Below are 15895 nucleotides of genomic sequence, written 5' to 3'. Positions count from 1 at the left end.
TTAATCGGCAGGCATAGAAGCTCATTTCAATTGATTTCTAGAATTTTGCATGCTTATCTTCTAGTTGGCTTGTTAAAAACTAGCTAGAATGTGTTAGTATGTAGCAGTAGTAAAAATGAGCTGAAGAGTTTTACTGATCAGTTAAAATGCAACGCAGGAAAAAAAGGAAGCAAAAATATAAAGCAGCTTTTTGCATTTGGCAAATATACTCTGAAACCTAGAGTCAATAACTGAAATTTAAGTTTGTGGTGTTTTTCTTTAAGCACATGTAGTACAGAGATTCTGAGGCTACTTCCCCCTCTTCCCATTTCACCCCTCCTCCCCAAAAGCCTAAAATTGTAAACACTGTTTACTCTGTAAATAATAAAAAGCTACATTTTACCATGGGAGAATTAAATAAGGAAATTTGAGTCTAAAAACAATAAGCAAAAGCATGCAGTCTCTGAATTAACAAATCTTAGTGGTGGCATTTTTATCTCCCATTTTCTATCTTCAGGTAAAGTTTCAACATATATAGAAATTGCTTGCACAGTAAAAATCTATTCTTTTCACCAAATTTAATGCAACAAAAATATATATCATAAATCACCTCGATTCTTTTGTGCCTTTTCAACAGCGAAGATCTATGCACAGTTTCGCTTCCCATACAGTCATATTTTGAGATCTGGCTACTGAGAAATCAGTTACTACTTCATAAACAGTACCAGAACAGAAATTACCTAGACACTGTTTCTTAGTCAGTTTGGGATCCAAAATGGAAAGTGATTGTTTTACGCAGCACTACAGAATTGTAATTTTTTTTCCAGAGAAAGCATGATTTGGCAGCCATTTGAAAATTTAGTAATGAAGTTTCAATTCTTGTAGAGTTTCCTAAAGCCTCACTAATAAGCTGTACCTTGTGACTGTCCTCCATACACTGGAAATACTGGCAAAATGTATGTGGAGCCTTTTTAAAAAATGCATTTGTCAATACATGGTACTTCATATCAGTCAAACAGCTGTGCACTGGCACTATTCTACTCAACCTATTTCTTTGTACCTATAATGTATGCTTTATTCTTACTACTGAAATTAGTGTATAGAAAAATAACTAATCACTGATATTTAAAAATTTGTCTTAGAGATAACGGTTAGGATCTCTTTCATTTAGTAGCTCCTGTCTTTAGATGTTGCAGATCATCCTCGGAAGTAACTGAATCCTCAATGTTCAGAAAATAGCCAGATCTCATCCATATCACAGTTCATATTCAATAAGTCATTTTATTAATCTGATAATGCTAGATGATGCTTACTGAAGCTATTTACAAATTACTGTAACAAAATTGAAAAGCTAGACTCTTAGTCTAGGGTGTCAGTGGTATTTCAGGCTACGCATGCAGCTTTTTACTGGGCTTATGCAATTTAGAATTTAGTGCAGCAATCTTCCCGACTCTTAAACTTCAAAACGGCATAGTTATATGTGGTAGCCATCATGTAGATCAGCTGGTGGAAAAGAACAAAATACAGCAGAGTAAGATACAATAAGCTGACAGCTCAAGCCCTCTTGGACAGTTTTTCGATGAGTTCTATGACTGATGTAACTGTCTCAGGTGATGATTCAAGACTTGCACTAAGCAAATATTGTGCTACTTTAAATAAAATCTACAGTCTGGACTAAGGCTGCTACTGTGGAAGAACAGTGAATATTATCCAGGAATTTGACTAATGCAAGGTTAAAAGTTGATAGCTTCCGTAGTTCCTTACTGTAAGAAAAAAAAGTGAAGCATACCATTTTGTTGTTAGCTACATTTCTACGTGCTGTCTAAGTAGCTTTTGCAGGCCCAGTGACCTGACCCCAGTTTTCAAGAGAAGCAGGGTAACAGGTTCACATACTACCCCTAAGTGTGAAACAATAAAAAGGGGAGAGAGGAGGAGGAGAGAAAAGGGGGAAAGAAATGTCTTGAGTTTAAAAACCCCAGAAGCTAGATATTTCAGAAGAAAAGAGTTAAGCATGGTTACTTCCATCGCTGTGAAAGACAAACTTACCAAAAAAAATAAATAAAATTAAAACATCCCAAAACTTCCTATGACTACAATTTGTGATTTTTGTGGCTTGACATTACCAGAATTGGGCCTTGTCCCAAACGGGAGCCAAATTGGAATTAAACTACCAACAGAGTAATTTATCAAATGCTATTAAGAGTTGCAATAAGCAAAGTTCTAGTCAAAGTGCTATCCCCCCCCATAAAGTCTGCTTGCCTTTATCATGCATATTTTAATATAAGAAAGCTACATTGAGGTGCAATGCACCTAAATAATGGTGACTATTCTACAGGCTAAGTGTAACAGGTATCACTGTTTTCAACGTGTCTAACTTTTTAAAGTATCTTAATGCTAAAAGCTTAAAAGAGTGTTGTTTTATTAGATATATAAAGGATGTTACCCACCAGTGCTATGACAGTGGCACCAGCTCCAGCACAGGCCACAATGAACAGGTGATAGGACATGTAGAACTAGGAAAGAGGAGATTAAAACAAATATTTTAATGATTAGAGGAAAATAATTGAATCTATTTTGCCATTCCAATGGAGAACTCTAATATGGCCAATTTTTTTCCATTGCTCCAAGACATTTTCTATTTATATTACTGGTTATTTATTTACACAACAGGTAGCCCCCAAAAAATTAAAACAATTTGTTACAATTTTTTTCTGGTGGGATGGCAGGAAGAAAGGATGTTAGCCATGTTGATATTTGCCACTGTTGCATAGATGGTTGTTTTGGCAGGTTAGTAGAAGCTTCTGAAAAAGGCATTTATCTTCTCATATTACTTTTTTTGACTTCCACAACAGCCCTGCAGATGGTGGTTGTACCTCATTTGTGTTGCAGATGTTCTCTAAAATTGGACCACAAGCCCTTCCGGGTACAGCATTCCAAGGGATGATACCTGAAATGGTGACAAGAAGCAAAATGTATAATTCATTCTAAACAGCCAACACACACCCCTCCACCACTCCTTTCAAATCTTACTCCGCCACACCCACATGCCAGTTGTGTTCCCTTATGATGCACCCACACATTGACCAGCACAGCTTTGAGTTGGCAAGAGAAATTATAAAGAAATCAATCAGACTGTGCATTCTCCATACACCAAGACTAGCTGCTGCTTGCCAAATGTAGGTTTCCCATATGGCAGCCAAATGGTGATTTTACTTGTTATCAGCCTATCATATGTGAGTATGCCCAACTCCCTTGATTATGGGAGGAAGTTTGCACCTCAAATTGGAACCTTTCAGAATTGCATTCAGTACTGAAATCCTTACTAGGCCAAAACACCACTTGAGTAAGGTTCAGAACAGAGCCTCACTGAATAGAATGTTTGTACGTACTTCGGTGTATGTGTATCCCGACAGTACATCCCAGATTTTCCAGGACAGTCCCAATTTCAAATATTGTGTCCCATTGTCCCTATAAATCATCAAAATGTCCTGGAAATTCCAATATTTTGGCAAATATTTCAGCTCTAAGGCTCCCTAGTGGATCTGGCTTGCAGGGAAGAAGCACAGCTAGAAGAGGCTATGTTCTCTCTCTTTCCCCCAGCTGGGGGAACAGCAGCGCAAGGAAGTATTTTCTGGAGGCTTTTCCCGCTGCTCCATAATCCAGCCAATAGGAGCAACCGGAGGCTGTGCCTGGGGCACAGTGTTGGGAGCTGAGTGAAAGCAAGTGGCCTCCCCTTCCCCCTCATGCCTAAGACCCTGCATCCCCAGTCTGCTCACCCACCGCCTCCACCGAGATCCTGTACCCCCAGCTCCCTTACAAATCAGAAAAAAATCTTTGTCAGATCACGTGTCCTGATTCTTGGTTAGAAAAATATGGTCACTGTATGTCTATAGTGATAGGGAAGAATTACAAAATACAGTGTTTCCTGTTTTATTTCCAATAGTAGAAAATGTTTAGTTGAAACCTGGAACATATAAATACAATACTTTGACCCCTTTCACTCTAAAAAAGCACATCATGATTGTTTATTTACTGGCTTTTGGGGTTTTTTAAACAAATGAGATACTAAACATTTAAACTTGTATGCCCATAACAGATATAAATCTTAAATACAGGCAAGTAGCTTTCATTTTACATCCATTTAAAACATATACAGCAAGCAAGTTTTTCCATTCATTCTGTAAGCCTAGCCATGCTAGTTTTTAAACGGCAGTATATCACTTTAAATTGCATTAACATCTGTCTCCACAATACAATTTAAAGAAGAGTTTTCACTGCTGTTAAAGCAATTCAAACTCTGCTGGCTGGAATTAGTGGTTGTGGGGAGGGCAAGCTGTCTGAACATGAATTTATCATAAATTGGTACAGCTGCTGAAAACGTTTTACAGAATTTACTGCATAGCCACTTTTAGTTGTCCAAAATACACGTCCAAAATACACAGCACCAACCCAATTAAATACTGTAGCGGGGTACTAATTGCTTAGTCAAAGATGCATGTATTGAATGTTATTGTTCAATTTTGATGTGCATATTTGGATTTACGGGGGGAAAATTTTACTCTGGGGTCTTGTAAAGTTGCATTTGGATGGAGATTGTAAATGATGCATTTATCGATAGATTATTTGTTTTCCTCTGGATTTTTGTCAAGCTGCATTTGGATGGAAATTGAAATTCAACTGAATGTACAAAAAACATTTTACTTTTTTTTTTTACTAATTAAAAAAAATTAACCCTCTGGATATATATGAGAAACAAGTTTGTCAAAACAAGTTTCACATTTAAAATTATTTTCTTAACTAAAGGTCATTCATTTTAGTTATTGTATTGACATATTGTTTCTGGTCACCATAGGCCAGACTGTCTAAGATATTTAGGAGCCTGATGATGAAGATAGGCACTAATCTGCCACAGCACTTTTGAAAATTGGATGAGGCACCTCACTCTCATAGAAATAAGTGAGTGAGGTGCTTAAACTGCTTTGGGCTTTTGAAAATCCCACTAGGTGTCTATTTCATTGTTTTCAGTGAGAGGTGCTTAGTATATATTTTTTGAAAGTATGTATGTCATCTTCTGTCAGCTTGGTTTTGGTTCACAGATTGGAAGAGGAAAACACATTGACCTGCTTTCAACTCTCAGTTTGCCAACTGTGAATGAACTAGTCCAAATGAAGAAAATATTCTATCTGAACCCCTGGCCCCAAAACTAAGATAATTAAGACTGAAAATTTTCTGCACAGAGATTTATAGCTTAGTTTTACTTAATGTACTCTATCAATGTAACATTTATAAAGCTTGAGTTGACTTTGACAGTTTGATATGTTCTACCTGTTTCTCTATATAATTAAAAAAGCAGCACCCTTCAAAAAAATAATCTGAGGATTTTTTTTCTTGCAGAATTTTTTAAAATTATTTTAATAGATTATCATAAATGTAGGCCTTAGCATAGGTTATCATATTTTCTAATTTTAAAAATCTGTTTACAAGAAAAAAATAAATTTGATATTTTCAGAATATCAATGTATCCATTTTGTTTCTAAGCATTTTATTTCGCTGATTGTTTAATATTTAAGCATGATATAATAATATGGGTAACAGCTACACAGTCATTTTAGATACTTGACTTTCTGTTCAGTTAAACTGAATGAATCTGGAAGGAGGTTGGAGTAAACTGCATGAATTGGAAAAATAATGAAATTTTCAGATACCATACTTTGCTTTTCGATAAGACAGACAAACTTACTGAAGACAGAACAAGCAAAGAGGATAAAGAATTTAATCGAGATTAAAATAAATACCATATTGCCTGACATCCACACAGATCTGGTCCCCTGAAGCGGTCATATTTGTCTGGAGTGATTTGATGACTTCACAAGTTGACCATATGTTATAGAACATAAAGACGGGCACAGCGGAGAAGCCAAAAACCCCAAGCCAGGCCACTCCAAGCACATACGTGAGGAAAACAAACTAGGCAGAGAAAACATACATTTCAAATTTAATTCTCTGAAGGGAACAGAATGATTATGCTCTTTTTTGGGGGGAGGGATGCTTATATTTTAAATAAGCTCCTACAAGTCATTTTCAGGAAGTTTAACATTAAAAGCCAGTTGCCATAGCGTTTTTTCCTGGTAAATAGGATTTTTTTTGGACAGAGGAAAAATGACCACACCAGCATCTCTCATTTCTTGATTGATGTTTTCTTTACACAAATACTTGGCTTGAAGGCAATAGTGAAAATGTAAGCCTCAAATACTCCATTTTTAATCTGTCTGCTTGAGTAAACAGCTTGAACTTCTTAAAAAACAGTTTAATTCTAACACTGTTAGAATTCTAAACTGAACCAGTAAATGCCAGCCGCATTTAACAGATTTTTAAGAATTAATTATATTGAGTTAACAACAAAATATACATGAAATTCTCTAATTCTTGCTTGCCTGTATGCAGGGGGATCAAACCCTGCACATCTCTCTGGAGATTTAGTGGGGGCAATTTTGAACATAAATTTATGGAAATCCACTTTTGTCTTCTGCAAAATTAATTGGGTTCTTAAAATGAGACACCAAACCGGGGGTGGTGGGCAGTCAAGATTTTGGAAAGTGGTCGAGGGCCGCACTCTTCCATGGTATTAGTGGAGATGCGGGGTCTGGGATGGAGGTTGGGTTCAGAAGAGAGCTTGGGGTAAGACTGGGATGCAAGAGGGAGACTGGAGTCTGGGAGGGAGCTGGAATGAAGCAGGCGGTTGTGACCTAAGGCAGGGGACTGGAGTGCAGGGGTTTGGGATGTGACCTACAGTAGGAGGGGATTGTGATCTGGGGCAGGAGATTGGGGTGCCAGATCTGGAAGGGGGTATGGGTGTAAGGGGGGGACAAAAGGTTTGGGTGTGTGTGGAGGGGGGATAGAGAGTTGGGGCAGGAAAGGGCTGGGGTGCCAGAAGCAGGCTGTGCCCAAGAGACTTACTTGCCAGTTGTCAAACTAGCTGTTACTTTTTAAATAAGCAAAACAAAAGATCATAGACATGAGATGAAAGAGCCATATCTACAATCCATCCTCTTGCAGGGTATAATTTCCTTACAGAGAATGTCTATGATATGAAGCAGATACTGCACTTGTTTTTGGCTTTGGCAAAGACCCTAATTTTATGTTCTGAATTGTTTGCCAAACTAAATTTTGCTTTAGAGAGCACCATTAGAAAGATGTGGTTAGTACTGTACTGGGCTTCTAGAGATCTGATAGAGTTCTACATTCTACTGCAGACTTCGTGTTTGATTCTGGGCAAATCATCTCTGTGCCTCAGTTCGCCATGTAGAGAAGAAGAAACTAATGCTTCCTTTCTCCCACTTTTTTTTAATCTATTTAAGTGGTGAACTCTGCAAGGCAGGAATGGTTTCTGGTTTTTTTAACTTTGCATATTTAGTACCTAGCCCAGTGAAGAACAAATTCTGGCTTAGACCTCTGTGCACTAACTACAATACCTTACAAATACTAGTGCTTTGTAAATGTAGTCTGAAACCTCCAGCAAACCTATTTACTGATTACATTGTAAAAGTTATGTCCAGGTACTGAAAATATGCCCTTCTAATTTGTATGAAGGTGTCCCAAGTAGAGGGGAAACACTGGCTCTGCCAGCCAAAGCAATGCATTTTCAGATGTCTGCCTAGGGTCATCTGTAGATTAAGCACTGCAAAGTCAACACAATGGAAATCTCTGTGAAAGTCAATGGGGATGTGAAACAAACAAGAACATGGAAAACCACCATAGAGCCAGCATCCCTGGAAAGAAAGTCCAGGAATCATGTTGTCTTTGGGGGGAGAAAACTATGAGTCAGGGAAATATAAGCAGCAAAGACATTTTGTTGTGAGAAAGCTAACAGGAGCACACTTTTTGCATTCATGGAATTGGATCCTGGTCACATGTGCCAGTGATGCTGGGAGTTTGCTTTACATGAAAATTGCTTGAGACAAGGATGTTAGCCTCACAGTTAAATTTAGACATTGTGTTATAATATTTGTCTTAACATAATATAACCTGTTCTCATTATCCTGGCTCACTAAATCTTCATCTCTGTACATAAACATATATTTCTATTCAACGTAAGTAGGTAGGTTTTTTTAATATAAAGGACCTAATCCTGAACTGTACCAGCCAATATGGATACTGTCTCTTTAGAGACAAATTATCTGATAGTAATCCTGAGCAGCCAGTGACAGGGGCTGAATGCTGCCGGGAGCACCTTGAGGACTCAGGATATGGTGTGTACTTAGCATTAACCTGCTCAAGGAGGGAAAGGTCTGCGGTGAAACCTGGAAGTGCATGGTCAATAGAGGCTGTTGGTTGCATGGAGCCAAACTGCAGTCAGCATAAACAAGGTTGCTTCATGCTAAAGCTATGTGGTGTCAAGGTATCTCAGGACCTCTGGGGAACATTCCCCAGGGGCATTCTTTTGTATATAAAATTACTTTTTCCCCATTTTAGTGTATGACCAAACACTGTTTTTGAAGCAACGAGCATAAATAGATGAGAGGATTGGGATGCCAGGCCAGTTCTTTGTAAACCCCGCCTACTTCAACTTCAGCAGCCTTGGAAGAATTCACATTGCTACTGAAACGTAACTGTTTTGGCCTCTCTAATTGTATTGGCTGCTGATGTAGCTCAGCATTTAACTTGGCAGAACTCAGTGAAACTGGTTCCAAACTATTGACTATCACAGTCATCTACTTTAACTGTTATTATATTTCAGCAGTGCCCAGGTCCTCCAGTTGGATCTTGGAACCAGTAGCATTAGCCATTGTCACACGTTATGGAAGGCTAGCCGCCTGCCCTGCAGCACTTACGGTTTAATGAGAGAAAAGGCAATCAAAAGGGCGTGACAAACAAATGGAAGGCTTTGGAAAGGGAAGAGAAAGCTAAGAGTGAAGTAACTTGTGGGTACACAGACTTGCTACATGTACCACTCAACGCTTTCAAATTAAAAGGGTGATTTTTTAAAAAGAAAAGCCAACAAAATGTAAATAAAATAGCTATTAATCTCCATGGTCCGCTCCTTGCACATTGTCAGGGGCAGGTGTCCCTGAGTGTCATGTAGAAAGGGATCTGAAGGACAGCAGCATCTGAGTGCTTTATGGCTTAATTCAGCGAGGAAAAGAGGGATCCAGAAGACAGTTACAATCCTGCATGGAGAGGAAGAAGGGCTGAGGGGGAGTCAGTGAGGGAGAAGAGTATTGCTCAGTAAGGCAGATGGGAGACCTGTAGTAGAGAAGGTCCACATGGTTATGGGACTTGGTTCAGAGACACTAAGCAGTATGGAAGCTAGGCAAAGAGACTGCATATAACCCAAGGCTGGGATGGATTCTGCAGTGGAACAGAGAGGCAGAGAAATCAGGTGCAAAGCCTAAACGTCATGGATGTGTATTTCTATAGGGCCAGACTCTTTATTTATGCTTTATTTGTATTAAACAGCACCTTGCTCCAGAAATACTCCTATTGACTTCAGTAAGAATGATGATGATTTTGGCCAGGACAGGGATGGTGGAGTTTGGGGGGGGGGGGTTTACATGAAGATTATGGAATCCTTGACTCCTATGATGACCAGGAAAAGTGCAGCCTTAGTGTTTATCTGATATGGCTCCTCTGTGGCACTGGCATCCAACCATCATCCTATAAGCTTGGAAATCTACCGTATCTGCTAGAACTTAGCCAGCAGCATGGGAAGAAGGAACTGGCTGCACTGGCAAAAGTTGCATATAAATTGTAATTGCTTAGATTTGTAGTGTTATGCAGATATATTTCCCCTTTTATGTTCAATTAGTAATATCATTTTAATCATTAATGTGTTATGGGAACCCATTACTTTATCACTTCTAAATTCCCACATTTCATTGTATCTCATGTTGTACATTTGTTTCAATTTCTATCTCTGCTACTACTGTAAAAAGTGGTCATATTTTTCAACAAGTCAGGAAAAACTATATGCTTTTGTACCTCATTTGAACATTCATTTATCATTGATGCATGCAATGATGGCAAATGTATAAAGAAATGAATAGTCACTTTTGTGACTGCAGTTAACTAACTTTCATATGTAATTATGAACTCAGTGAAATATGCAGATGTATAGGCATTTGTGTGTTCCCGACCTTTCAAAGTAAAGCCTTAGATATAATTCAGTTGTCATCTTTTTAATGTCAGACATGCCAGAAAATAAAATGAAAAATATTGAAAGTATAGCTTCTTAGCTTCAAGTATTATTAAATTAGGTCAATTAAGTAATTTTTATTCTTTCTTTGAAAATAAAGTTGAAAAATTGCTCTCTTTGTTCAGTGCAAACATGCTATTCCTTTTGTATATTTCTTGGCTGAAAATCTCTACATTTACAAGCAATATTTTATTTTGTTTTATTAAAATGAAATATAGTCACATAAAAAAATCTCTGCGCTTTTTATCCACACTTGCTTCTGTGCAATCCCAGCCATTTGCTTTGCTTTCTTCATAACTATCAGCTTTGAATTAAAATTTTCTGAGGCAGTTTTGAAATCTTGGCTCAAGAACATTGTGTTTCTATTCCTAAAGTGTACAACCACACAGCGGCTGGGGACAGGAATTTAAAGTTTTACTTTAAGTTTATTTTAAGTATAGTAATGGGAAAACCTTTTGGAACATTTAAAAGCAGGGGTGGGCAAGAGAGTCTCCCCAGCCCTGCTGCTCTCTCTCTCTCCCTCCCCCAGACCCATTGAGACCTAAGAACAGGGGAGCATGTGAAGTCCCCTCCCCCCACCAGAGACGGTTCACTCTAGGCACCGTGGGGCATGATTGCCTAAAGCAAACCACCAGCTGCTCAGAATAGTGGGCAGTTCTCTCCGGGTGCCGGAGGGCAGGCGGCAAAAACTTCACATGCTCCCTCTGCCCCCAGGCCAATCAGGGTTTGTGGGTGGGGGGAGCATGGAGGTGTCCTGGCTGCACCCCTTCTGCCTGAGGCCCCGCTCCTTCTGGAGCAGCCCAGGGCCACTTCAAAAATGTATGAAGTGGGTCCCCATCTAAAATTAGTGCCCATCCTTGTATTAAAGGTTTTAAATATGTCATCTGTATTGAAAACTCCTTGAGCAACCTTGAATCAGTTGCTTTCTCTCTGTGCCTTGATTTCCCCATCTGTAAAAATGGGACAGTAATATTGGCTAGCTTCTAGGAGTGTTGTGAAGCTTCATTCACTGCTATTTCAAGAATTTTGTGTCCTTCAGATTCAATGTGGTATAGAAAATTAAAGTTTTGCTATTTTTGAAAATAATCCTGTATAAACTCTAATCTCTATGAGTTTTGTGGTCCCAACTCTGAGTCCATAGTGCCATGGTTCCCATACTTTAAGTTACTTTATGAGGTATGAAAAGTTTAACTGGGCAAAAACATTGTGATGCAACAACATAAGTGTCAACTAAGCCAGATCAAAGATCTTAGCTAATGTGAAGAAAACATAAAGACAGCTATTATTCTGACTTTTGATAGAATGTCTACTACAACACTGTACTCACCATTCCACTGATGCATCGGCCACAGGCTGTTGTTTTGAACTCACCATGCAGCTCCTTCACAGCACTTGTTGTATAAAAACCTTCTGCCAAGAGGATTATTCCATATAAGAAAAAAAATGATGCAATGCCATAGATTACATACTGCATTAGCTGTATTCTAAAATGGAAGAGAAAATAAAAGTTAGTGTCAGACTTTGAGTCATATTAACACAAGCGGGCCCTACCTGACTATACGAAGTCTGAGCGAACTTATTCTGCCAAAATGCCAGTGAAGTATTGTGGATCTGTTTAAAGAAGAATGTCAGGGGCATTTGTCCCAGCCTTATGATTCTCATTTTACAGATGTGGAAACTGACATGAGAAACTCAGGCGTACCAGAGGGACAGAGGTTTAGGGCCTGCCTGGGAGTCAAGAGATTTGGGTTTTAATCATGGTTGTTACTTTGGCTATATGACTTTAGGACTGTCACAATATTTAAGCCTCAGTTCCTTGCCTGAAAAATGAAGATATATCTGTACTCCATAGGGTGCTGTGACCCATAACTAAATGCGTGTATTATGGTATGTATGTAGGAGCAAATGTTGACGTGGCAAAGGTTAGATGAGAATTTGAGTATTCTGACTGCTTAGCTCTGCGATCGCTCCAAAAAGCTATGTTGCATATATATGTCACAGGGCATGATAATTTTCACGAGAATATGTGAAATTAGCATCACTGTCAATGTTAACACATTCTTCAGTTCAGGAGGGAGTCTATAGTTACACAGCAAAGGTTCAAGAATGTTAAAAATACAAATCAGGAGTTCTAACCTACTAAAATATCCATAGGTACTTTTACAACTCTTTCCCCTCCAACTAGATTTGTCAATTTCGAATAACCCCTGGCATTTCTTATTATGTTTCCACTTAGCAGCCATAGCAATTCAAGTACCAATTGCTCATTTCCCTGAAACAATGCCATGGTAACCATGGTTGCGGAGAGATAGTTGGTCACAACAGCTCTCTCCCGTGTGATGCTAGCAAGAGTTTTTGCAAAGCGTGGTCCCTCTCAGCACGCATGGGCTACATTTGAATCATTTGGATTTCTTCTACTTTGGCTCATTTAAACAAATGAACCCCCTGTGACTTTGCACATTAGGCTTTGTTACATGCTCTGTTGCTCAGGCTCAGAGATCTATGCAATCACCACAAACTATGGCTCTGCTGCATTGGAGAGCCCTGCAAATCTGTGGAGTCACTGATCATTTTTGCAGATTGTGTATCAGACGCGGATAAAAGTGCACAAATGCTCTATGCATGCGTAAAGCACCCATAAGCTACTAGAACCTTGTAAAAGGGTTTTTAAATACTTCTAGACAAGCGCTTGACCTAGGGTAAACTGTCACCTATCAAGGGCCAGGTGAACAAGATTGAAGGAGAATAGCTTTTTCTCTCAAAAACTGGGATCCAACAGTAACTGATCAAATGAAATACGCAGAGAGCTGTCAAAAACAGAGAGAAGATGACAGAGAAATTCTGAGAGTCCCTGTGCCTTAGATTACGAATGACTGGGATCTTACCCAACACACCTGACTCCACCTACACCAGTGGTCTCCAAGCTTTTTAAGCACAAGATCACTTTTTGAATGTAAGTCAGTCCAGGATCTACCTCAAACCCAAATACCTCTGTCCAGCCCCTTTGCCCAGGCCCCACCCTTCTCACTCTGTGAAGATGGGGTACAGAAAGGGGGACAGAGTGACATCAACGCCCCCCTGCCTGACTCTCCCACTCTGCACAACAGGCAGGAGGCTCCCAGGGGGCAGCTCTGAGGTTCTTGGCAGGAGCAGCAGGGCAGTGGGGGGAGGGGCAACTGAGGTGCAGGCACTTGATAGCCTCTTGGGCAAACCAATCAGGATCACCGTGACAGCAGCTCCAAGATGTACCAGTAGATTCCGATCTCCTGGTTGGTGACCACTGCTCTACACCAATAGCCTCATGTGGACTAGAACAAATGACTTGGCAGAAGAGGGCAGCTAAACAAAGTTACAAGGGCTCTTCCTGCCCACTTCCATCACCTGAGCATGTAGTGCCCCCTTCCCTTCCTAGCCCAGGAAATATAGGAGACAACCCCACTAGGAGGATTCCCGAGCCTCACACCAAAGCTCTTGGGTACCCTGTCCAAAATAGTGGACTTCCCCCCTCACGCCCTGCTCCTGTCCTATTATTGATCATGGATTTGAGGACATTGCTCCAGTTCTGCCAGACTCAGTCCTGGATTCTGCCTCTGACTGGTGCAGCTCAGTAGCATGCACAGAATGAAGGAGAGAGGAGTGTGACAGTTTGTCCTCCTATAATCGTTTACAGGAAATAATGCACATACCTCTGGAACAGCTATGATTTGGTTTTCTACATTCTGCTCCTTTACATTTTTAGACTGGAAACATGGTCATTGGCTAGAAACAGCTGCCATTTTGCATTTGATTCAGATACAGCGGTTAACCAAGGAGAGTAAGTGCATTTGTCTTAGGACTTTACACCCATTCTTCCTCTTTTGCCTACCATAAGTCATCACTGAGGCTGAAATTATATGCTGAATCTCTGTGCATGGAAATGATAACACCAGGCATTTTGTACTGTGTGTATATTATTTTGAGAAAACAGCCTAAGCCTCTAAGTTTTGCATTTGAGTTTGGATCCATTTCCAATTTTAGTTGTGTTTTGTATTGCGGGGTGTTTTGCTGGACTTTTGTCATGAAGTAATGGAAGAGGGATGTACTTACACTTCACTCAGCAGAGCATGATCACTGGTGTTTGTGGAGAAGTGCTGTTCAAGGATAGATACGGTTCCAGTGAGAGCCACATGACCACAGCCACAAAATAATGCTACCCCAGAAAAGCAGAGAATGGTTGCCACAAGTGAAGCATATGGAACGCCTCCCAGGCACTTAATGCAACATTCAAAGCAACCTAAGCAGAAAAGATGAAACAAAGGAAACATTATTAAATACAACCGTAGGTTATGAGAAGAATATTCACTTTTCATTTAGCACAACCAGTGGGAGCTAGTTTAAAATAAAAAAAAAAAAATTGGCAAAGTGATATGTGGAAAGCTAGCAGAAGATGCAACAAGATGACTATTCCTGTTCCAGAGCAATGATCTTCAACTTTGTCTCTGTGAACTCAACAGCACACAAGTGGAAACGGGTTGAATCTTCATATCTTTGCAAGATCAAGACAATGTCACTGATGAGTCAGCTCCTCAACCAAAAAACAAAAATTAATTTAGCTAAGTGAGTCCCTTTACTCTGACTCCTCCCAAACGATATAGAAGATTTCAAAACTATTTGTATTAACAACATGAAGCATCAGTTACACTACTACCATGCTCAGCAAGCAAGCCAAGGAAGCCACTATGCAATATGAGGAAGCATTCTGGGAAGATACATTTTATTTTACACTTCTGATGAATGAAGTTCTATATTCCAGGGGCTTCAAAATCTGGCTGTTGCACAGTTTGTCTAAGGACTGGGCTTTTAAAGTTGATGTACATAAAAGCCAGAGGACCTGAGGTCAAAAAGGAGACTATTTGGCGTGAGATAATCAATATTAAAGGGAGAAAAGCATATTTATATAGAAAGAATAAAAGAAAAAAGTAAATGTTTGGCAAATAAATTGAGACTAAAGTTCCCTTTTCACAAGGTACATTGAGGTGTAAACTACTATTTAGAAAGCACAGTTTTGTCTCCAATTTAATAGAAAAATACTGGATGTGCTGCGTCATCTGGATGAAGGTTACAGTTATAGAACCACTGTCTTAGACACATTGTGATAAGGTAAATTCACTTGCAACTATCAGATTTTTCCTGACAGCATTGCCTGAAAAATCCATTTGCTAGTGGGACTGAGTAGCATGAATTGGAAAGCAACAGAGCTGTCAGTGTGTTATAACGTTAATGGCAATCTATACCAATTCATTATTTCAGAGTGATAGCATTAAGCTGGCTAAGCTTTCATCATTGGTGTAGGTTATGCAAAGTATAAACCATTAGGATACTGCTCAATGGAACTACCAGTGCTGAATGCAAGAGAAACAGTTTGTTCCTTTGAACATATGATACAGAATGAGTCATTTATCCGTTTAAGATTTATGGAGGCAACTGAGTGGTGCACACAACATAACTTTGGTCTCAGAAACTCCAAGAAAAGATCAGCAGATCTATGCCTAGTAAAGGAAGCAGCTTCTTTCTAACACCCCACCCTTCCAAGTAATGAATGAGTTTTGCAACAGGCTCTTCCAGGGGGCATTAAGAAATAATGTGCATACAATAACAGAAACCCCTCTCACCATTTTATCAATGTATAAGTCTTTGTTTTAGCAATCTCTTACTAAATGCCCCTGTCATGCTTAAACAGCTATT

The 15895-nt window shown here is 39.4% G+C and overlaps 1 protein-coding gene across 7 annotated transcripts in view; it reads right to left on the bottom strand.

Annotated features, from left to right (window-relative positions):
- Nucleotides 1-15895, bottom strand: part of GPM6B (glycoprotein M6B) — a 141567-nt gene that overhangs the window by 2020 nt on the left and 123652 nt on the right. For 5 of the 7 annotated variants that reach the window (XM_075914569.1, XM_075914596.1, XM_006122807.3 and 2 more), the window contains 5 exons: nucleotides 14258-14444; nucleotides 11499-11655; nucleotides 5775-5946; nucleotides 2853-2926; nucleotides 2427-2492 (listed from right to left, as the gene is read on the bottom strand). In XM_075914569.1, coding sequence (XP_075770684.1) covers nucleotides 2427-2492; nucleotides 2853-2926; nucleotides 5775-5946; nucleotides 11499-11655; nucleotides 14258-14444 — 656 coding nt within the window. Of the gene's footprint in view, nucleotides 1-97; nucleotides 1483-2426; nucleotides 2493-2852; nucleotides 2927-5774; nucleotides 5947-11498; nucleotides 11656-14257; nucleotides 14445-15895 lie in introns of those variants that run through there. The other 2 variants (XM_006122806.4, XM_006122809.4) reach the window with 1 other exon arrangement.

Source organism: Pelodiscus sinensis, chromosome 1, assembly GCF_049634645.1.
Source record: "Pelodiscus sinensis isolate JC-2024 chromosome 1, ASM4963464v1, whole genome shotgun sequence".
Classification (NCBI taxonomy): Eukaryota; Metazoa; Chordata; order Testudines; family Trionychidae; genus Pelodiscus; species Pelodiscus sinensis.
This window is presented reverse-complemented; position numbering and strand designations above follow the sequence as displayed.